The following is a 23,435-nucleotide window of genomic DNA, read 5'->3' as shown; positions in this document are numbered from 1 at the left end:
ATGGCACTGTATACCAGTATTAAAAATTGTGGGTGCACATAACCCCCATATATTCTTTGAATTCCCAGTGAGACAAAGGAACTGTATAGCAGTATTAAAAATTGTGGGTGCACGTAACCCCCATATATTCTTTGAATTCCCAGTCAAACAATGGCACTGTATACCAGTATTAAAAATTGTGGGTGCACATAACCCCCATATATTCTTTGAATTCCCAGTGAGACAATGGAACTGTATAGCAGTAGCAAAAATTGTGGGTGCACGTCACCCCAATATATTCTTTGAATTCCCAGTTAGACAATGGCACTGTATACCAGTAGTAAAAATTGTGGGTGCACATAACCTTCATATATTCTTTGAATTCCCAGTCAGACAATGGCACTGTATACCAGTATTAAAAATTGTGGGTGCACATAACCCCCATATATTCTTTGAATTCCCAGTCAGACAATGGCACTGTATACCAGTATTAAAAATTGTGGGTGCACGTAACCCCCATATATTCTTTGAATTCCCAGTCAAACAATGGCACTGTATACCAGTATTAAAAATTGTGGGTGCACATAACCCCCATATATTCTTTGAATTCCCAGTCAAACAATGGCACTGTATACCAGTATTAAAAATTGTGGGTGCACATAACCCCCATATATTCTTTGAATTCCCAGTCAAACAATGGCACTGTATACCAGTATTAAAAATTGTGGGTGCACATAACCCCCATATATTCTTTGAATTCCCAGTCAGACAATGGCACTATATACCAGTATTAAAAATTGTGGGTGCACATAACCCCCATATATTCTTTGAATTCCCAGTGAGACAATGGCACTGTATACCAGTAGCAAAAATTGTGGGTGTATATAGCCCCAATTCTATTGCTAGGGGACTTGCAGGGTATTTCTGAGGTGAAGGTGGGGGGGCACACCGTTGGAACGGGGATTTGGGGTGTATATATGGGGTATACGGGAATACACTGTCAGTGTGTTCCATTCAGGATCCTGGGAAAGCTGGGTTGCGGCGATTGAGCCCGTCAGTGCCACGTTACACTGACAAGCTTCTCCCTGGAATTGAAGTTATATGTAAGCCCAATATATTCTTTGAATTCCCAGTGAGACAATGGCACTATATGGCAGTAGCAAAAATAGTGGGTGTATATAGCCCCAATTCTATTGCTAGGGGACTTGCAGGGTATTTCTGGGGTGAAGGTGGGGGGGCACACCGTTGGAACGGGTATCGGGGGTATATATCGGGTATACGGGAATACACTGACAGTGTATTCCATTCAGGATCCTGGGAAAGCTGGGTTGCGGCGATTGAGCCCGTCAGTGCCACGTTACACTGACAAGCTTCTCCCTGGAATTTAGCTCTTATAAGAGCTGTTGGTTGTCTTCTCCTTCCTATCCTAGCCTGTCCCTGCCTACCCAGAATCTAACCCCTAGCTAACTGGACGGAAACCTCCGTCCTCGGTGAATTGCAAGCTCAGAATGACGCGAACCTGGGCGGCGCTGTTCTTTTAAATTAGAGGTCACATGTTTTCGGCAGCCAATGGGTTTTGCCTACTTTTTTCAACGTCACCGGTGTCGTAGTTCCTGTCCCACCTACCCTGCGCTGTTGTTGGAGCAAAAAAGGCGCCAGGGAAGGTGGGAGGGGAATCGAGTAATGGCGCACTTTACCACGCGGTGTTCGATTCGATTCGAACATGCCGAACAGCCTAATATCCGATCGAACATGAGTTCGATAGAACACTGTTCGCTCATCTCTACTCTATATGAGGTCTCATCTTAATTAGGAATGTACCACATCCCAAGGGAAGCCGGGGGGAGATGGTGCCATGTAGGTAGCTTAAGATGGTTCCTCGAATGTTCCTCCAGAGTGGTCATAGGCAGGTAAATAGAGTCTGATGGAGCCCACCTAGAGCAGGGGATGATTTAGCGGATGAGTATATTTTTTTGTCTTATACCATTTCCCCCTTTAGGATTTACACCAATACAGCAGTGCTAAGAACAAGCGAATAAGATATCCTGGTCCCCTAGAAATAGAAAATCTCCTATAAAAAATAATCCTCAGAACAGGAAAATCACGTAAAATAATCTCTTCTTTATTCAAGTAACGGTCAAAATCTATAAAAAACATAAACCGGCTGAACAAGCCGCATAATAGGAAAAATAACCGACCCCTGAGCAGATGATAAGATATGGCGATAACCAATGCAAAAAATACAAATATACACCGGGCAAAAACAGCAAATACAAAAACATGAGCATAAGGATGTATACAGACCAGGGGAAGGATGGAAACACCTCAACACATATTTTACCTTGCTTAATTTGTGGTATATATATATATCCTGTTTGATCTGCCCTCCCTGAAAGCTCAGATGCTTTTTCCCTCTCCACACATCCTCATCTGCTTTGCATAGCCCCCTCCCCTTTCCTGCTGATATCCATTGAGAAGAAGGAAGGGGAGGAGCAGAGAGAACCTCCAGCTACACTTCATTGTCATATCTATATCAGAAGCAACAGGACAACCAGTTAGGTGAAGGAGTTACAAAGATTGTACAGTAAGAAATTCATTGGAGATATTTTAGTAAAGCCTAGATAGTTGCTTAATATTGTATTTAAGCCTCAAATATACAATAAAGCATCCATTACAGAGGTGCAGGCGGTCATTATCAATACAATATTTATAGGTCTGGCCATTAGTACCATGGAAAATTGTTATTTAGAGGTCAAACATTATTGTTGGCTAATATGGGGCATAATACTGTGTGCAGGGGTCACTATGGGGCATAATAGTGTGCACCGAAATGCAGGGGGGGTCGGTTGGTTGAGGTCTTTGGAGTCGGCTGGGGGGGAGGCATGTCAAAAGTTTGCCACAGGGCCCCGCCATTCCTAGTTATGCCACTGGTCAGAAGCAACAGGACAACCAGATAGGTGAAGGAGTTACAAAGATTGTACAGCAGTAAAATTATAGGAGAATTTTAGAAGTCTAGATAGTTGGATTAATAGATTTAGGAACTCAAACATACAATAAAGCATCCATTACAGAGGTGCAGACGGTCATTATCAATACAATATTTATAGGTCTGCCCATTAGTACCCTGGAAAATTGTTATTTAGAGGTCAAACATTATTGGAGGGCAGGAACATCCAGGCTTCATCTTTAGACTTCCCATCTGTAGTTCTCTATAGTATTCTGCCTGTGGTTCCTCCGGCTATAGATGTGTATGACCTGTGTAACATGAAAATATAAGGATCATGGAGCAGAAGATGAAAGATTACTACAAAAACAGTGCTGTGAGGCGTGAGGAAATGGTCCGTTCTTGGTCTTGGACACAGTACAGATTGAGTATGAATGTCTTGACTCTGAGAGTTGGGATTGCAATACACACACACATACACATTCATATATACACACATACGCACATGCATACTCGCATACACATGCACATGCATGCACACAGACACACATACACAAGAATCTCCATCTAGGTCACGTTCCTTTTCTCACCAAAAAGCTGAAGCTGGGAGGGCGGCATAACATCTGGAAAAAATGCGCAAATGCTACACAAATGAAGGTCAGGGCAGAAAAACACAACAAAAAGGTGCAAGTAGCTAAATAAATGAGCCCCAAAGACTAGTACCAGAAGATGGTGGAGTAGGACAACCTCTCTTCTCAGCTGCTCCACCATCTTCTGGTCACCAGAGATGAATGATGTGAAACTCCACCTGACTTTGCTCTGGCCCCGCCACCAACTCCGCCTAATCTTCAGAATCAGTGAACCCTTCCTGTATGGGTCTTACACAAAGAAGACCAGTGGCTGCCATTTTTTCACATTTATATCCACAGGAGCAGAACAATCTTCTGAATCTTATTAAGAGGCCACAGGTAGGTATCAGAACAAATACCCTGAAATTTATTTTCATTCATTTTTTCCACCCCTTTAAAGTAGAACTTTTTATGATCATAGATGCCAAATATTACCGTCTGGAGACGTCTTACCTGCGCCTCTTCTTCACAAGCCAGATCAGTCCAGTCACACAGATGACAACTCCCAGTATGGAGCCGATAACAATCCCAGGTAACGCATTGTGCTTCAGATCTGCAAATGGAGGCGACAGATGTGTGAATCTTCCAAGTGTCAATACTGGGTGAAGGTCGGTTCTTTGATTTTACTGTCTTTAACGCTAAATTTAGATTTTGTTGCTTTTTTTGAGGTTGTGTTTTTGAAATCGCCGCATTTCTAATATTTTCTGCAATGTGTGGATGGGATTAACCAGATTTCCATCCACTTTGCAGGTAATTGTAAAACGCTCCATTTTCTCATCGTGGGGCCCCGGCCTAAAGACCTCACCCAACATCAAGTCTTTGTATCCATCAGTCATTGCCACATCACTGATTCTGACACAGTTGAAATTTTTCCTCTAAGCCCCACTGCTGTTAGTTTCACCACCTAATATGCTAATTAGACTCTCTACTGTCAGGTGGGTGGTCCTTGGCTAGAGAAGATAATCTTAGACCGCCCAACTGACAGTAGGGAATCAAATTAGCGCTTTGGGCGGTGAAACAAACAGAATTATTGCTCAGAAATGGTAGGAGTCAGAGAAAAAAACTGCACCGGATAATTTGGCGCAGAGCCTATTAAAGAGTGTGAAGAGATGGTGTTAAAAGGTTCTCTTTAAAAAAAGAACAATTCCAGCAGCAGCTTTGTCTCAGTTCCTATTTTTCTACGTTCCCAGTCCTGCCAGACCATCAGTCCATCCATCACTTACTTATTTGTCTCACCAGTGGTTCCTCCAGACTGATGTGCTCCACCTTACAGTAGACGGTTGTCTGTTCTTCCCAACCTGTTGTCACTATTGCTCTTTCCTGGTAGGTTCCGTCACCATTAGGGAGAGTCTCGGAGACCATCACATTGTCCATCATGTTCTCTTTGTCTTTCCATAAAGTTATATTGATTGACCCGGGATAGAAACCAGTTGCTAGACACACAAGCTCCGGCTTCGATGACTTCATGATGAAGTAGACTTCTGGTTTAGCTGGAATATATAGAAGATTACACCGACCATGAGAATGACATATATACAGTCCTATGAAAAAGTTTGGGCCCTATTAATCTTAATCATTTTTAGTTCTAAATATTTTGGTGTTTGCAACAGCCATTTCAGTTTGATATATCTAATAACTGATGGACACAGTAATATTTCAGGATTGAAATGAGGTTTATTGTACTAACAGAAAATGCGCAATATGCATTAAACCAAAATTTGACCGGTGCAAAAATATGGGCACCTCAACAGAAAAGTGACATTAATATTTAGTAGATCCTCCTTTTGCAGAGATAACAGCCTCTAGTCGCTTCCTGTAGCTTTTAATCAGTTCCTGGATCCTGGATAAAGGGATTTTGGACCATTTCTTTCTACAAAACAATTCAAGTTCAGTTAAGTTTGATGGTCGCCGAACATGGACAGCCCGCCCTCAAATGATCTGAAAACAAAAATTGTTCCACATAGTTGTTCAGGGGAAGGATACAAAAAGCTGTCTCAGAGATTTAACCTGTCAGTTTCCACTGTGAGGAACATAGTAAGGAAATGGAAGACCACAGGGACAGTTCTTGTTAAGCCCAGAAGTGGCAGGCCAAGAAAAATATCAGAAAGGCAGAGAAGAAGAATGGTGAGAACAGTCAAGGACAATCCACAGACCACCTCCAAAGAGCTGCAGCATCATCTTGCTGCAGATGGTGTCACTGTGCATCGGTCAACAATACAGCGCACTTTGCACAAGGAGAAGCTGTATGGGAGAGTGATGAGAAAGAAGCCGTTTCTGCACGTACGCCACAAATAGAGTTGCCTGAGGTATGCAAAAGCACATTTGGAGAAGCCAACTTCATTTTGGAAACAAAGATTGAGTTGTTTGGTTATAAAAAAAGGCGTTATGCATGGCGTCCAAAAAGAAACAGCATTCCAAGAAAAACACTTGCTACCCACTGTAAAATTTGGTGGAGGTTCCATCATGCTTTGGGGCTGTGTGGCCAATGCCGGCACCGGGAATCTTGTTAAAGTTGAGGGTCACATGGATTCCACTCAGTATCAGCAGATTCTTGAGAATAATGTTCAAGAATCAGTGACGAAGTTGAAGTTACGCCGGGGATGGATATTTCAGCAAGACAATGATCCAAAACACCGCTCCAAATCCTCAGGCATTCATGCAGAGGAACAATTACAATGTTCTGGAATGGCCATCCCAGTCCCCAGACCTGAATATCATTGAACATCTGTGGGATGATTTGAAGCGGGCTGTCCATGCTCGGCGACCATCTAACTTAACTGAACTTGAATTGTTTGTCCAAAATACCTTTATCCAGGATCCAGGAACTGATTAAAAGCTACAGGAAGCGACTAGAGGCTGTTATCTTTGCAAAAGGAGGATCTACTAAATATTAATGTCACTTTTCTGTTGAGGTGCCCATACTTTTGCACCGGTCAAATTTTGGTTTAATGCATATTGCACATTTTCTGTTAGTACAATAAACCTCATTTCAATCCTAAAATATTACTGTGTCCATCAGTTATTAGATATATCAAACTGAAATGGCTGCTGCAAACACCAAAATATTTAGAACTAAAAATGATTAAGATTAATAGGGGTGCCCAAACTTTTTCATAGGACTGTATATGGATAAAACATGAAATTTTTGAAAATTTTGTAATTAATCCACCACCACCACCTTACATCCCGGTTCACCCATCTATACTCATAATGGTGGTGACCTCACCCATGACTCCAAAAGCCAAATATAGTTAAACTTGAAAAAGGAAGATGGCGCATGAACTTGCTGATAATTATTAGTGACTTACTTCTCCTTGATAATGCTTCCTTTCCTGACACTGCAAGTGCTCGGGCCAGTTTTTGTCCATAATTTGACAGATTATTATAGATGGACTGTATGGTGACCTTGTCTTGGTCCAGGATTTTCTTTATAGCCTGGGCATATTTATTGTGCTGTGCAACCCAAACACGCTCTGCGATGTTTAAGTGAACCGTATCTTCTCCATCGATGGCCACCTGGAAATAGTAACTTTCAGGATCGTCCACATAGGCGACACCTCCGACTTGACATTGAACTAGTAAAGGACCTGAAAACAATAAGTAGGAGCAAGATATTATTCCATTTCTACACATGAGAATGAGAGACAGGGTTATATACTATTTGAAATGGATGAGTCTTCTGACATTTATTTTGCGAATATTCTTGAGGCTTGGCCACCAATTCTGTTTCAAGTATTTGTTAATTATGTTAATAGTAGGCTGCAGGTAGGAGAGGAGCTAAAGCTATAAAGGTTGGAGTTTCAGATGTTCCTCATAAACCATGTAAATACCTTTATTAATACGCGCTTGACTGTGCCTGAAGCTACATGTGCAAGTAATGTTTAGGTTGTGCTTCATTTTAACAGTCTGTGTCTGTCTGCCATTATTCTATGCCAGTCCATATGAGATTGGATAGACGGGTCCCTGCATGATGGCGGGGTACATGAAGCTAGTCTGAGTCCATGTCTCCTGTCTCCATTCCCCCTCAGTACATATTACTTACGTGGAATCCCAAGTTGATCATAGATCATTTTCATATGTATCTGGAAGTAATAGAAGTAGTTGAATAGGAACATATTGTAGAACATCCAGTCCGTCTCAGTCAGGCCTCCCTTTGACCAGCTTTGCTTGAATACAATATTGCGAGTATCATTATAGAGGGCATGGGTCTCAATTTCTTCAGCCATCATTGTACCCCACAGGGTTAAAACGTCATCGTCAGAAAGCTGAAAATTTTGGCAAGCTCGTATCCTGATGGAGTCTAAAGAAGTAGAAAGTAGAGATGTGACCATGGGTTACCATTAGAGATGAGCGAACACTAAAATGTTCGAGGTTCGAAATCCGATTTGAACAGCCGCTCACTGTTCGTGTGTTCAAACGGGTTTCGAACCCCATTATAGTCTATGGGGAACATATACTCGTTAAGGGGGAAACCCAAATCCGTGTCTGGAGGGTCACCAAGTCCACTATGACACCCCAGGAAATGATGCCAACACCTCTGGAATGACACTGGGACAGCAGGGGGCGCATGTCTGGGGGCATCTAACACCAAAGACCCTCTATTACCCCAATATCACAGCCTAACAACTACACATTTTACACACTCAATACCACCTCTCAGACAGTGGAAAAACACCTTGAAACAAGTGTATTTGGCCCTTGGAGTGAGGAGAGCTTGTCACCAGCCTTGTATTGGGTACTTGGAGTGAGGAGAGCCTTGCAAAAGCAGTGAATTTGGCCCTTGTAGTGAGTTGAGGTTGGCACCAGCATTGATTTTAAAAATGAGGGTGGATTGAGCCTCTAACCAGCAGTGTTGTGGGAAATTCACGGTGGAGGGAGCCTCTAACCAGCAGAGTTTTGGGAAATAAGGGTGGAGGGAGCCTCTAACCAGCAGAGTTTTGGGAAATCAGGCTGGAGGGAGCCTCTAACCAGCAGAGTTTTGGGAAATTCATGGTGGAGGGAGCCTCTAACCAGCAGAGTTGTGGGAAATTCATGGTGGAGGGGGCCTTTAACCAGCCGAGTTTTAGGAAATTCATGGTGGAGGGAGGCTCTAACCAGCCCAGTTTGGGGAAATTCATGGTGGAAGGAGCCTCTAACCAGCAGAGTTTTGGGAAATCAGGCTGGAGGGAGCCTCTAACCAGCAGAGTTGTGGGGAATCAGGGTGGATGGTGCCTTTAACCAGCAGAGTTTTGTGAAAATTATGGTGGAGGGGGCCTCCAACCAGCAGAGTTTTGTGAAATTCATGGTGGAGGGGGCCTCCAACCAGCAGAGTTTTGGGAAATTCATGGTGGAGGGATCCTCTAACCAGCCCAGTTTGGGGAAATTCATGGTGGAAGGAGCCTCTAACCAGCAGAGTTTTGTGAAATTCATGGTGGAGGTAGCGTCCAACCAGCAGAGTTTTGGGAAATTCATGGTGGAGGGATCCTCTAACCAGCCGAGTTTTGGGAAATCAGGGTGGAGGGAGCCTGTAACCAGCAGGGTTTTGGGAAATTCATGGTGGAGGGAGCCTCTAACCAGCCGAGTTTTGGGAAATTCATGGTGGAGGGAGCCTCTAACCAGCAAAGTTGTGGGATATCAGGGTGGAGGGAGCCTCCAACCAGCAGAGTTGTGGGAAATTCATGGTGGAGGGAGCCTCTAACCAGCAGAGTTGTGGGAAATCAGGGTGGAGGGAGCCTCTAACCAGCAGAGTTGTGGGAAATCAGGGTGGAGGGAGCCTCTAAGCAGCAGAGTTGTGGGAAATTCATGGTGGTGGTAGCCTCCAACCAGCAGAGTTTTGGGAAATTCATGGTGGAGGTATCCTCCAACCAGCAGAGTTTTGTGAAATTCATGGTGGAGGGAGCCTCTAACCAGCAGAGTTTTGGGAAATTCATGGTGGAGGGAGCCTCTAACCAGCCCAGTTTTGGGAAATTCATGGTGGAGGGAGCCTCTAACCAGCAGAGTTGTGGGAAATCAGGGTGGAGGGAGCCTCTAAGCAGCAGAGTTTTGTGAAATTCATGGTGGAGGTAGCCTCCAACCAGCAGAGTTTTGGGAAATTCATGGTGGAGGTAGCCTCCAACCAGCAGAGTTTTGTGAAATTCATGGTGGAGGGAGCCTTTAACCAGCCGAGTTTTGGGAAATCAGGGTGGAGGGAGCCTCTAACCAGCCGAGTTTTGGGAAATTCATGGTGGAGGGAGCCTCTAACCAGCAGAGTTTTGGGAAATTCATGGTGGAGGGAGCCTCTAACCAGCAGAGTTGTGGGAAATCAGGGTGGAGGGAGCCTCCAACCAGCAGAGTTGTCGGAAATCAGGGTGGAGGTAGCCTCCAACCAGCAGAGTTTTGTGAAATTCATGGTGGAGGTAACCTCCAACCAGCAGAGTTTTGGGAAATTCATGGTGGAGGGAGCCTCTAGCCAGCAGAATTGTGGGAAATCAGGGTGGAGGGAACCTCTAACCAGCAGAGTTGTCGGAAATCAGGGTGGAGGTAGCCTCCAACCAGCAGAGTTTTGTGAAATTCATGGTGGAGGGAGCCTCTAACCAGCCGAGTTTTGGGAAATTCATGGTGGAGGGAGCCTCTAGCCAGCAGAATTGTGGGAAATCAGGGTGGAGGGAGCCTCTAAGCAGCAGAGTTTTGTGAAATTCATGGTGGAGGTAGCCTCCAACCAGCCGAGTTTTGGGAAATCAGGGTGGAGGGAGCCTCTAACCAGCAGAGTCTTGTGAAATTCATGGTGGAGGGAGCCTCTAACCAGCAGAGTTTGGGGAAATTCGTGGTGGAAGGAGCCTCTAACCAGCAGAGTTTTGGGAAATTCATGGTGGAGGGAGCCTCTCACCAGCAGAGTTGTGAGAAATCAGGGTGGAGGGAGCCTCTAACCAGCAGAGTTGTGGGAAATCAGGGGGGAGGGAGCCTAGTAGGAGCAGAATTGTGCAACGCTTATGGTGGATGAGTATGAGGATGCAGAGGAATTGTAGAGGTTGAGCACAGACATGGAGTTTCATGTTGGGGTGCTTTCCACAGGTGGGCACGAAAAGGAAGGCTCTATCCATTGGTGGTTCATTTTTATCAAAGTGAGCCGGTCGGCACTCTCAGCTGACAGGCGGGTGCGCTTGTCAGTGATGATGCCACCGGCTGCACTGAACACCCTCTCAGATAGGACGCTGGCAGCAGGACAGGACAGCACCTCCAAGGCATATAGGGCAAGTTCAAGCCACAGGTCCAACTTCGACACCCAATACGTGTAGGGCGCAGAGGGATCGGAGAGGACAGGGCTGTGGTCGGAAAGGTATTCCTGCAACATGCACCTATACTTCTCACGCCTGGTGACACTAGGACCCTCAGTGGCGGTACTTTGGCGAGGGGGTGCCATCAAGGTGTCACAGACCTTAGACAGTGTGCCCCTTGTTTGTGTGGACCGGTGAGCACTTGGTCGCCTAGTGGAGGAACTGCCCTCCCTGCCGCCAACGTCACATGCTGGAAACATCTCCATCATATTCTGCACCAATTGCTTGTGGCAAGCATTGATGCGATTGGCCCTCCCCTCTACCGGAATAAAAGATGAGATGTTGTTTTTATACTGGGGGTCAAGGATAGCAAAGATCCAGTACTGGTTGTCCTCCATGATTTTGACAATACGCTTGTCAGTTGTAAAGCACCCCAACATGAACTCAGCCATGTCTGCCACAGTGTTAGTTGGCATGACTCCTCTGGCCCCACCGGAAAGTTCAATCTCCATTTCCTCCTCATCCTCCCTTTCTACCCATCCGCGCTGCAACAATGGGACGATTCGAAGTTGCCCGGAAGCCTCCTGTATCACCATCACATCATCGGACAGGTCTTCCTCCTCCTCCTCCTCTTCCTCCATTAAACGCGATGAAGCGGACAGATGTGTGGACCTACTCTCCAGCTGTGACGGATCGGATGCTATCCCTGACTCCTCTGTGTGATCTGAGTTATCCCTGATGTCAATCAGGGATTCTCTCAGAACACACAAGAGCGGGATTGTAAGGCTCACCATTGCATCTTCAGAGCTCACCCTCCTTGTGGACTCCTCAAACACCCGTAGGATGTCACAAAGGTCTCTCATCCATGGCCACTCATGGCTGAGAAACTGAGGCAGCTGACTTTGTGGCACCCTAGGGTTTTGTAGCTGGTATTCCATCAAAAGTCTCTGCTGCTCAACCACTCTATTCAACATCTGAAACGTTGAGTTCCAGCGTGTGGGGACGTCGAACAAAAGCCGGTGTTGTGGCACATGCAGGCGTTGCTGGAGAGATTTTAAGCTAGCAGCGGCTACTGTCGACTTGCGAAAGTGGGCGCACATGCGCCGCACTTTCACCAGTAGCTCTGGAACATTGGGGTAGCTCTTTAGGAAACGTTGCACCACTAGGTTGAAGACGTGGGCCAGGCATGGAACATGTTGGAGTCCGGCAAGCTCCAGAGCTGCTACCAGGTTCCGGCCGTTATCACAAACGACCATGCCTGGGCCCAGGTGCAGCGGCTCAAACCATATTGCCGTCTCATTGAGGAGGGCATCCCTCACCTCGGAGGCAGTGTGCTGCCTGTTGTTTCCGTGTCCCTGCCAGGAATGTTAGGCGGGGAGACGAGGTACACCGGGTCAGTTTGGGAAGCAGTCCCAGCCTCAACTGCATTCACCCAGTGTGCCGTCAGTGAAATGTAGCGTCCCTGTCCGCATGCACTTGTCCATGCGTCGGTGGTCAAGTGGACCTTTGTGCAAAGCGCGGAACTAAGGGCCCGCCTGATGTTGAGTGACACATGCTGGTGCAAGGTGGGGACGGCACACCGGGAGAAGTAGTGATGGCTAGGGACGGCATAGCGAGGTGCCGCAGTTGCCATCAGGTCCAGGAAGGCGGGAGTTTCAACAAGCCGGAACGCCAACATCTCCTGGGCCAGCAGTTTAGCGATGTTGGCGTTCAAGACTTGCGCGTGTGGGTGGTTAGCGGTGTATTTCTGCCGGCGCTCCAATGTCTGAGAGATGGTGGGTTGTTGTAAAGAAGTGCCTGATGGTGCCTTTGATGGTGCAGGAGGAGATAAGACAGGAACAGGGGAGGATGAGGGAGAAGTCAACAAAGTGGCGGAGGCAGATGAAGTGGTGTCCTGGCTCGTCCTCTGGAGTGCATCGCCAGCACTGTGAGCAGTGGCAGAGGCAGTGGCGTGAACGGCGGGCGACGTTTGTCCTGCCGTTGCTGTCTGCCACTGATTCCAGTGCTTGGATTCCAAATGACGGCGCATTGAAGTGGTGGACAGGTTGCTCTTCTCAGAGCCCCTACTCAATTTCGAAAGGCAAATTGTGCAGACAACACTATATCTGTTCTCGGTACATTCCTTGAAAAAACTCCACACCTTCGAGAAATGTGCCCTCGAGGTGGGAGTTTTTCGGGGCTGGGTACAAACTGGAACATCTTGGGAGATTCCGGGTGTGGCCTGGCTTCGCCTAAGCTGCTGACGTCTGCCTCTACCTCTAGCTACCCTTTTTGGTGCTGCACCTGCCTCAACATCCACACTACTTTCCCCGCTTAACATCCCCCCTGTCCAGGTCGGGTCAGTGTCCTCATCATCCACCACTTCCTCTTCCAACTCCTGTCTCACCTCCTCCTCCTGCACAACGCTCATGTCAACTGGCTGCCCTGACGGCAACTGGGTCTCATTGTCGTCGATGAGGGTGGGTTGCTGGTCATCCGCCACCAAATCGACCGGAGATGAAGGAGGCTCTAGTGTTTGAGCATCTGGATACAGATACTCGTCTGTTAGGTCCGTGGAATCGCGAAATGGAGGGGCAGGTTGAGGGACAGTGAAAGGAGCGGAGAACAGCTCCTGGGAGCTGGGAAAGTTGGAGTTATTGTTCTTGGAAGATTGGGAATTTTGGGAGTAAGGAGGATAAGACTGTTGGGTAGGAGGAGGAGAGGAGGCAGAGTCTGACTGGCTGGTGGACAATGTGCTGTAAGTGTTATCCGACAGCCATTGCAAGACCTGTTCCTGGTTCTCGGGCCTAGTAAGGTTTGTACCCTGCAGCTTAGTTAATGTGGCAAGCAACCCTGGCACTTTGGAGCGGCGCAATGCTTGCTGCCCCACAGGAGTAGGCACGGGACGCAATGTGGATTCACCGCTAACTTGCTCCCCAGAAGCTTTCCCCCGACCTCGCCCACGGCCTCGTCCACGTCCCTTTCCGGGAGCCTTGCGCATTTTAATATGCTTTTCTTGCTTAACCCCTTCCCGACATGCGCCGTAATAGTACGGCGCGTGTCGGGTCTGTAACTATGGCGACCGCCCGGGAGCCGGGCGGCCGCCATAGCCGCCGGGTGTCTACTGCTTTAAGCAGTAGACAACCGGCTCTAATGCCTCCGATCGGTCCCCGGACCAATCGGAGGCATTAACCCCTCCGGCGCTGCTGTCAAAGGCGCCGGAAGCGCCATCTTCCCGGCGGCGCATGGGCGCCGCCATTTTGGCAGGGATCACCGGCTCCTGGAGCATGTTCCAGGGCCGACCCCCCGTTGCCATGACAGCCGGGAGCCTTGTTAAGGGCTCCCAGCCAGTCTGCAAATTCTCTCTTTTGCAGGCTGGTGTATACAGCCTGCAAAAGAGATGATGATTTTTTGCAATGCATTGCAATGCATTAGCATTGTAATGCATTGCATTAGTGATCAGACCCCCTGGGGTTCAACACCCCTAGGGGGTCTAATAAATGCAAGAAAAAAATAAAAAAAAAAGTAAAAAAAAATATAAAAAAATATAAAAAGTATTAAAAGTTCAAATCACCCCCCTTTCCCTAGAACAAATATAAAAGTAGTTAAAAACTGTGAAACATATACATGTTAGGTATCCCCGCGTCCAAAATCGCCCGCTATACAAATCTATAAAAATATTTTTCCTGTTCAGTAAACGCCGTAGCAGGAAAAAATAGTCAAAAGTGCCAAACCGCCGTTTTTTCACTGTTTTAATTCTGATAAAAATTTGAATAAAAAGTGATCAAAGCAATAACATTTCCCGAAAATGGTAGAACTAAAAAGTACACCCGACCCCGCAAAAAAAGACGCCCTATGCATCCCCGTACACCTATGTATAAAAAAGTCGGAATATGGCGACTTTTAGAAAAAAAAATTTTTAACACCATTTTGGAATTTTTTTTAGGGGTCAAAATGTAAATAAAACCATATAAATTTGGTATCCCTGGAACCGTACTGAAACACAGAATACAGGGGACATGTCATTTTGGTTGCACAGTGAACGCCGTAAAACCAAAGCCCGTAAGAAAGTCGTAGAAATGCATTTTTTCTTCAAATCCACCCCATTCTGAATTTTTTTCCTGCTTCCCAGTACATTATATAGAATAATTAATGGTGGCATCATGAAGAAAAAATTGTCCCGCAAAAATTAAGACCTCATATGACTCTGGGAGCGGAGAAATAAAAAAGTTATGGGGTTTAGAAGGAGGGGAGTCAAAAACGAAAAACGAAAATCAAAAAATGCCATCGGCGGGAAGGGGTTAAACACACTCAGAACCTGGTGTATATACAAATATCAACAAATTAAGGGGGGATGCAGGCCCCAATATATTTGGGGAATTAACACTCAAAAACTGGCACTATATGCCAATAGCAAGAATTGAGGGTGGTATGAAGGCCCTAATATATTTCAGGAATTCCCAATCAGACCCTGGCACTATATGCCAATAGCAACAAATGGAGGGTGCATGTAGCCCCAATTTTATTGTTAGGGGAATTACACACAGTGTATTCAAGTTAATTTCAGGGGTGGGGGTGCACACTGTTGGAACGTGGATTGGGGGTATATAGGGTATATGGGAATACACTTTCAGTGTATTCCATTCAGGATCCTCCACACTGTGGAAAGCTGGGTTGCGCAGATAGAGCCTGTCAATGCCACGTTACTGTGATGGACACTGACAAGACACTGGAATGTAGTTCTTAAAAGAGCTGTTGGTTTTCTTCTTCTCCTTCCAATCCTATCCCTGCCTACCAGAATCTAATTCCTAACTCTACGGCTGCAGACCTCCGTCTGTGACCAAGTGTAAGCTCAGAATGACGCGAAGCTGGGCGGCGCTGTTCTTATCAATCAGAGGTCACATGTTTTCGGCAGCCAAAGTGTTTTTAGTATTTTTTTCAATGTCCCTGTTGTCGTACTTCCTGTCCCACCTCCCCTGCGCTGTTATTGGAGCCAAAAAAGCGCCAGGGAAGTTGGGAGGGGAATCGAGTTTTCACGCACTTTACCACGCGGTGATCGATTCGAACATGGCGAACAGCGTGATATCCGATCGAACATGTGTTTGATAGAACACTGTTCGCTCATCTCTAGTTACCATCTTGTACAAGAATCAGAGTCCTGAAGACCGGGCACCATGATAGAAGACCAAGAGAGGTGAGGAAAGGTGAACACCAAATGCTTATTATTTTTTTTTAATTCAAATTTTTATCGGAATTTCATTTTTAGGGTGCATTCAGACGGAGTAATGTGCCGCGTGACCTGGCATGTATACGTCGCGTGAGATTTTGAGCGCTGTATACGCTCCCATTGATTTCAATGGGAGTTAGTCTCGTATACGGCACGTGATTTTGTGTGAATGCACCCTTATATGAACATTCAGGCAAACATAAGCAAAAGGTGCAGTCTTGTAAGGAAACCAAAATACAATACAAACAAAGTCGTAGATCAAAAGAGCAGCGAAACAAAATCCACTGAACAAAGTGCTAATGAAAAGTCTCAGAGTGGCCATTACATGACTGGATACAGAGCAGATCAGCGACATGTTTCCAATAAACATAAGTCGTAAAGTAAAAAGACTGAGAAGGTAAAAGAGGGGAAGAAAAGGAAAAAAGAGAGAAGGGAAGGAGGGGGAAGGGGCCGGAGAAGGAGGTAGGAGAAGGCCAGATTCCGACACAGATGCAAATGTCATCCAACTAGGACAATCGGTCAGAAGGTAACATTTCGTAATAGCCAAGGATACCAGATACCTCCTGAATAAGCTCACAACCTTCTTACCTTCACCTGCGATAATACTCAGAAGGATCATGGTCATTGTTATTGTGGGTGAATATATCTTCATCTTGTTGCTGTGAAACCAAGAACATAAAATATTAGTTTTTTTAACATTAAGATCCACTTACATGTAATAATTAGGGTTCAGCCAATCTTGAGATTTCAGAATCGATTTTAAAATCCAATTTCCGATCATTTTCCAGCCAATCGGAATCCGATCTTTTCCGATCCCAATTTCTCAACCCTAGTCAATGCTTCTCTATGGGATAAGTCACTTTTAGGTTTGAGCCGATCTTGAGATTTCAAAATCTGATTTCCGATCATTTTCCAGCCGATGCCGATTGCTAAATTTGCTCGATCACTGATCGGGATCCAATCTTTTCCGATCCCAATCACTCAATCCTAGTAATAATGGTTGGTTTGCAAAATCAGATGAGGACCCGCTGTGTAAGTGTATGAGGTGGGGTCTGGGACCTGGATTAGAGTAGAGGGTCTGTCTTTGTTTATGTGGGTACATATTTTAAATCTGGGTTGGGGGTGTCTGGTTTCTTTTGGGGGTCTTGGGTCTGTTGTTGGGTTTACTGGTACAATGATTTATGGGATCTAGTCTTGGGACTGTGCTTTCCTCTTAGTCCCTGCCCGTTTCCCCTTCTCCTCCGGGCCCCATCCTTTGCATTATTCTCCCCTGCTATCTGTCCCCGTATACACATCCCCTAAGATTTCCCATCTATCTTCCTGTTTTGTTCTAGTCCTTCCCAAAAAATACTTTCTAAGTGTTTTCTTTTTGAACTTAAGGCTCACTCATATACATTATAGGATTTGTTAGTTATTGAACAGATCAGTGTTTACCGTATATACTCAAGTATAAGCTGAGTCTTTTGCAACTTTTTTCTCCATATATTATACAGCCCTCACCCCATTTACTTTTTGTCGGGACCCCCCCCCGCCGCTGTATTTATGACTTGCACCATCTCGAAAAGGAGCTAAAAAGGTGCAAATGCCCTTCAGTACATCATGAGCAGAGTGAAAAAGCCCACGAGATCAGACAACAATGAAAAGGGGCAAAGTGCTCATAGGTTATAGGGGCGCATCTAATCTAACACGTGGACAACATTGAACAAGGAGGTGCGCCTACCTCGAAAAAGAACACAGTAAAATTATTCAATATGGTCATTCATTATCACGTCCTACAATTACCTTATAATGCTTCTTCTATCTTCTACATTGTTTCACTTGTTGATTCTGTTTTTATTGTCTTGTCAAACTTTAAAGAAAGAAAACAACTTCCTTTTCCAGTTTAGTAGAAAGGACAAGCCAGAATGTATTCTCCGACAACACAAAGGACCAGAGAAACAAACAAAACGTAGAGAAAGTAACAGTGGACTAAGTGGGAAAAACCTTCTCAAGACCCTTCATCAGACAGATGGTATCACCATTACTCACCATAGGGTCTGCAGTAGTGGTGGGACAGGAGAAGCCGTACAAGATGGTGGAAGGATCAGCACGGTGTGAAGGTGAACAGACAACAGCAAGGAGACAAGAGTCCAGGGAGAAGACGGACGGCAAAGTCTCAGCATAGAAACCAAAAGAGAAAGTAAGACAGACGGAATGTGGGAGTGGTCATAGCTCAATGGGTAGGCGGATGGATGAGTCCAGGACACAGAGAGGAACTGAAAGGGCGACAGAAGTGCAGAGAGCAATCCAATGATACGAATGAGCAGAGCCCTGAGTCTAGTATGGGAGCAGAAATGTGTTTTTTGTGTTGTGAATTCATCTGAAAAAATTACGGATTCCTCAAAAAAAATGGACACAAATAGTTACATAGCGCATACCATAATACAGCTTTTTTTTAAAAAAGTGTCCGTTGTTGCGGATTATTTTTTGCAATGTATTGATGGGATTTGCCAGAATCCCATTCACTGTGCAGGGGCTGTAAAATGTTGTGCTTTTTGCAGTGGAAGAAAATTGTGGTTTTTACTCTATATGAGGTCTCATCTTAATTAGGAATGTACCACATCCCAAGGGAAGCCGGGGGGAGATGGTGCCATGTAGGTAGCTTTAGACGGTTCCTCGAATGTTCCTCCAGAGTGGTCATAGGCAGGTAAATAGAGTCTGATGGAGCCCACCTAGAGCAGGGGATGATTTAGCGGATGAGTATATATTTTTTTGTCTTATACCATTTCCCCCTTTAGGATTTACACCAATACAGCAGTGCTAAGAACAAGCGAATAAGATATCCCGGTCCCCTAAAAATAGAATACCTCCTATGAAAATAATCCTCATAACAGGAAAATCATGTAAAATTATCTCCTCTTTATTCAAGTAACGGTCAAAATCTATAAAAAACATAAAAATATTGTACAAGCCGCATAATAGGAAAAATAACCGAGCCCTGAGCAGATGATAAGATATGGCGATAACCAATGCAAAAAATACAAATATACACCGGGCAAAAACAGCAAATACAAAACCATGAGCATGGTACATAAGTATGTATACAGACCAGGGGAAGGATGGAAACACCTCAACACGTATTTTGCCTTGCTTAATTTGGGGTATATATATATCCTGTTTGATCTGCCCTCCCTGAAAGCTCAGATGCTTTTCCCACTCCCCACATCCTCATCTGCTTTGCATAGCCCCTCCCCTTTCCTGCTGATATCCATTGAGAAGAAGGAGGGGGAGGAGCAGAGAGAACCTCCAGCTACACTGCACTGCCATATCTATGTCAGAAGCAACAGGACAACCAGTTAGGTGAAGGAATTACAAAGAATGTACAGCAAGAAATTCATAGGAGATATTTTAGTAAAGCCTAGATAGTTGCTTAATATTGTATTTAAGCCTCAAATATACAATAAAGGATCCATTACAGAGGTGCAGGCGGTCATTATCAATACAATATTTATAGGTCTGGCCATTAGTACCCTGGAAAATTGTTATTTAGAGGTCAAACATTATTGTTGGCCAATATGGGGCATAATAGTGTGTGCAGGGGCCACTATGTGGGTCGGTTGGTTGAGGTCTTTGGAGTCGGTTGGGGGGGAGGCATGTCAAAAGTTTGCCACAGGGCCCCACGATTCCTAGTTATGCCACTGGTCAGAAGCAAGAGGACAACCAGATAGGTGAAGGAGATACAAAGATTGTACAGCAGTAAAATTATAGGATACGTTTAGAAGTCTAGATAGTTGGATTAGTAGATTTAGGCCTCAAACATACAATAAAGCATCCATTACAGAGGTGCAGACGGTCATTATCAATACAATACTTATAGGTCTGGCCATTAGTACCCTGGAAAATTATTATTTAGAGGTCAAACATTATTGGAGGGCAGGAACATCCAGGCTTCATCTTTAGACTTCCCATCTGTAGTTCTCTATAGCATTCTGTCTGTGGTTCCTCCAGCTATAGATGTGCATGACCTGTGTAGCATGAAAATATAGGGATCATGGAGCAGAAGATGAAAGATACCTACAAAAACAGTGCTGTGAGGCGTGAGGAAATGGTCCGTTCTTGGTCTTGGACACCGTACAGATTGACTCTGAGAGTTGGGATTGCAATACACACACACATGTACACACACATACACATTCACATATACACACATACGCACATACATACTCGCACACACATTCACATGCATGCACACATACACACATACACAAGAATCTCCATTTAGGTCACGCTCCTTTTCTCACCAAAAAGCTGAAGTGGCGAGGGCGGCATAACATCTGGAAAAAATGCGCAAATGCTACACAAATGGGGGTCAGGGCAGAAAAACCCAACAAAAAGGTGCAAGTAGCTAAATAAATGAGCCCCAAAGACTAGTACCAGAAGATGGTGGAGTAGGACAACCTCTCTTCTCAGCTGCTCCACCATCTTCTGGTCACCAGAGATGAATGATGTGAAACTTCACCTGACTTTGCTCTTGCGCCGCCACCAACTCCGCCTAATCTTCAGAATCAGTGAACCCGTCCTGGATGAGTCTTACACAAAGAAGACCAGTGGCTGCCATTTTTTCACATTTATATCCACAGGAGCAGAACAATCTTCTGAATCTTATTAAGAGGCCACAGGCAGGGTCGGACTGGCCCGCCGGAGCACCGGGGAATCCCCTGGTGGGCCCCAGGCCCCGACTATATAGAAGCACTGGACAGGGGCCCGATCGGGATGTCAGGGACTGGTTCGGGCCCCTGTCCAGTGCATTTGCATTGATAAACTGAGCGATGCTGCTAGCGGCAGGGGCTGGAACAGTAAGCTCGGGGCCCCAGGCTGCTGGCAGCGCTGTAATGAATAAAGAAGCCCGGCTAACGGCAGTTTCCCAGGGCCCCGACACTTACACAGAGGCCTCCTGCCAGTGCAATCTTAGGAAGCGATCTCTCTGCAAGCCAGGACTTTCCCCCCTCCCCCTCCTCTTCAGAGTGAGTCATCGCTTACATCGGCCTGTGTGGGGACAGAGGAGTCTGCTGCTGCTTCACAAATGTGAGTATTTTTTTTTTCTTTTTTTTTGGTAAAATGTAATATTTAATATGTATATGTGTACATTTGTTTAACCCTTAAGTCCTATCATGGTGTCTATCATACACCACTACCTACACATATCACTATGATAGACACCATGATAGTACTTAAGGGTTAAAGCATGTGTCTTGTATACTGTGTGAGGACTGTATGTTTGTATACAGGTATGTGTGTGTGTATATACAGCATTCTATAATAATGTGTGAGTGTATGTATATATGTGAGTATATATAGTATATATGGTATATGAATGTATATAAATGTGTATATGCTATGCTAATTTTATATATATATATATATATATATATATATATATATATATATATATATATATATATATATATATATATATCCTATTAATATTATAAATGTGAAAGTTTGTGAGTTTGGATGTTTGTGGGTTTGTGTGTTCGGATGTTTGTTAGTCAATCACGCAAAACCCGCTTGACCGATTTGGCTGAAATTTTCCACAAACATAGTTAATACACCCCATTGCGCAATAGGCTACTTTTCGTCACAATAGCGCACATACGTTTTTCCCAGGACCCCCACAAACCCCAAACTCACACCCACATCTCTGCAATCTCACACACTTTGGACCATAGCAAGCCACAAAATTCATATTGCCCTCTTCAGCCTCACCCCTAACCCCACACAATCACATATACATAGACTTTACCACTTTGCCCCTCACCTTACCGATACTCCAGGAGGCTCTCTTTAACGCTCCGGAGCAGCCATGTTTGCCAACCCCCACCTCTCTGACAATCCGTGACACCGCCCACCCATGTCAATACCCCTAGGCGGTCTAATAAATGCAAAAAAAAAGTTTAAAAAAAGTAAAAAAAAATATTAAAAACAAACAAAAAAAAGGATTAAAAATTAAAATCACCCCCCTTTCCCTAGAACACATATAAAAGTAGTTAAAAACTGTGAAACACATACATGTTAGGTATCCCCACGTCCGAAATCGCCCGCTCTACAAAGATATACAAATATTTTTCCTGTTCGGTAAACGCCGTAGCGGGAAAAATGGTCAAAAGTGCCAAACTGCCGTTTTTTCACTGTTTTGATTCTGATAAAAATTTGAATAAAAAGTGATCGAAGCAATAACATTTCCTGAAGATGGTAGAACTACAAAGTACACCCGGTCCCGCAAAAAAAGACGCCATATACATCCCCGTACATGCACGTATAAAAAAGTTATGGCTGTCGGAATATGGCGACTTTTCAAAAAAAAATTTTTTAACAGTTTTGGATTTGTTTTTAAGGGGTCAAAATGTAACTAAAACCATAGAAATTTGGTATCCCCGGAATCGTAATGAAACACAGAATACAGGGGACAGGTCATTTTGGTTGCACAGTGAACGCCGTAAAACCAAAGCCCGTAAGAAAGTCGCAGAAATGCATTTTTTCTTGAAATCCACCCCATTTTGAATTTTTTCCCTGCTTCCTAGTACATGATATAGAATAAATAATGGTGGCATCATGAAGAAAAATTTGTCCTGCAAAAATTAAGACCTCATATGGCTCTGGGAACGGAGAAATAAAAAAGTTATGGGGTTTAGAAGGAGGGGAGTCAAAAACGAAAATCAAAAAATGCCATCGATGGGAAAGGGTTAACTTCAAATACTTCTGTCCCAAAGTCACTATGTAAAGTTTCTCACAACACCGTATATATAGCAGCTCAAATACAAAGTAACTGCAACACAAAAGTCTCACGGATTCTCTGAATTACAGCAAAAACAAGATACAAAGTTACATCTCATATCCCATACCTTATACACAGTACGAAAACCTTACCCGCGCCTGTATATACCCGCGCCTGTATATACCCTCTGCTACAATCACCGCAGACGAAGTCGCGGGTACCAGCTAGTATACATATATATGTGTGTGAGTAAGTATATATGAATGTATATGTATGAGTGTGTAGGTAACTGTTGCAGTTTTTGGAAATCGCAGCACTTATACCTACGGAAACACCTACAGTGTCCCTATAGGTATAATGGAAGCAGAAAGTCCTCAAAGCAAACCTCTGTGGAGTTTCTGCAAAAAGCGCTGCAGGAAAACTGATACGTTGCCGCCGGGGGTTTTCCTGCAGCGCTTTTTTGCTGCGGGATGCTGTGTTAGGTCTTATCCTTATAGTATAATGTACAGTATATTGAGATGTTAAGGAGGAGCTTTTACCACCTGGGGCACATGCTGTTTTATATACCGCTAGAAAGTGCGCTGAATTCACAGCAGCTTTCCTGTTCTGTGCCCCCGGTGAAGAGCTATCGGTCCCGGTACTGTAGCTCTTCGCTGTCAGAAGGGCGTGTCTTACAGTCAGTCAGCAATGT

General features: G+C 44.8%; 1 protein-coding gene across 1 annotated transcript; it reads right to left on the bottom strand.

Annotated features, from left to right (window-relative positions):
• Positions 1–2,180: 2,180 nt before the first annotated feature.
• Positions 2,181–17,862, bottom strand: LOC142184449 (T-cell surface glycoprotein CD1c-like). The gene is made up of 7 exons (XM_075259325.1): positions 17,773–17,862; positions 16,579–16,649; positions 7,595–7,852; positions 6,861–7,139; positions 4,776–5,042; positions 4,006–4,105; positions 2,181–3,234 (listed from the first exon to the last, which is right to left on the bottom strand). Exons 2-7 carry the CDS (start codon positions 16,640–16,642, stop codon positions 3,189–3,191), a joined length of 1,014 nt encoding a protein of 337 aa, XP_075115426.1. The 5' UTR covers positions 16,643–16,649; positions 17,773–17,862; the 3' UTR covers positions 2,181–3,188.
• Between the last annotated feature and the right edge of the window lie 5,573 nt (positions 17,863–23,435).

This window comes from Leptodactylus fuscus, chromosome 11 (assembly GCF_031893055.1).
Source record: "Leptodactylus fuscus isolate aLepFus1 chromosome 11, aLepFus1.hap2, whole genome shotgun sequence".
In the NCBI taxonomy this organism is placed as follows: Eukaryota; Metazoa; Chordata; class Amphibia; order Anura; family Leptodactylidae; genus Leptodactylus; species Leptodactylus fuscus.
Note: the sequence above shows the minus strand (reverse complement) of the source record. Positions and strands in the feature narration are given on the sequence as shown.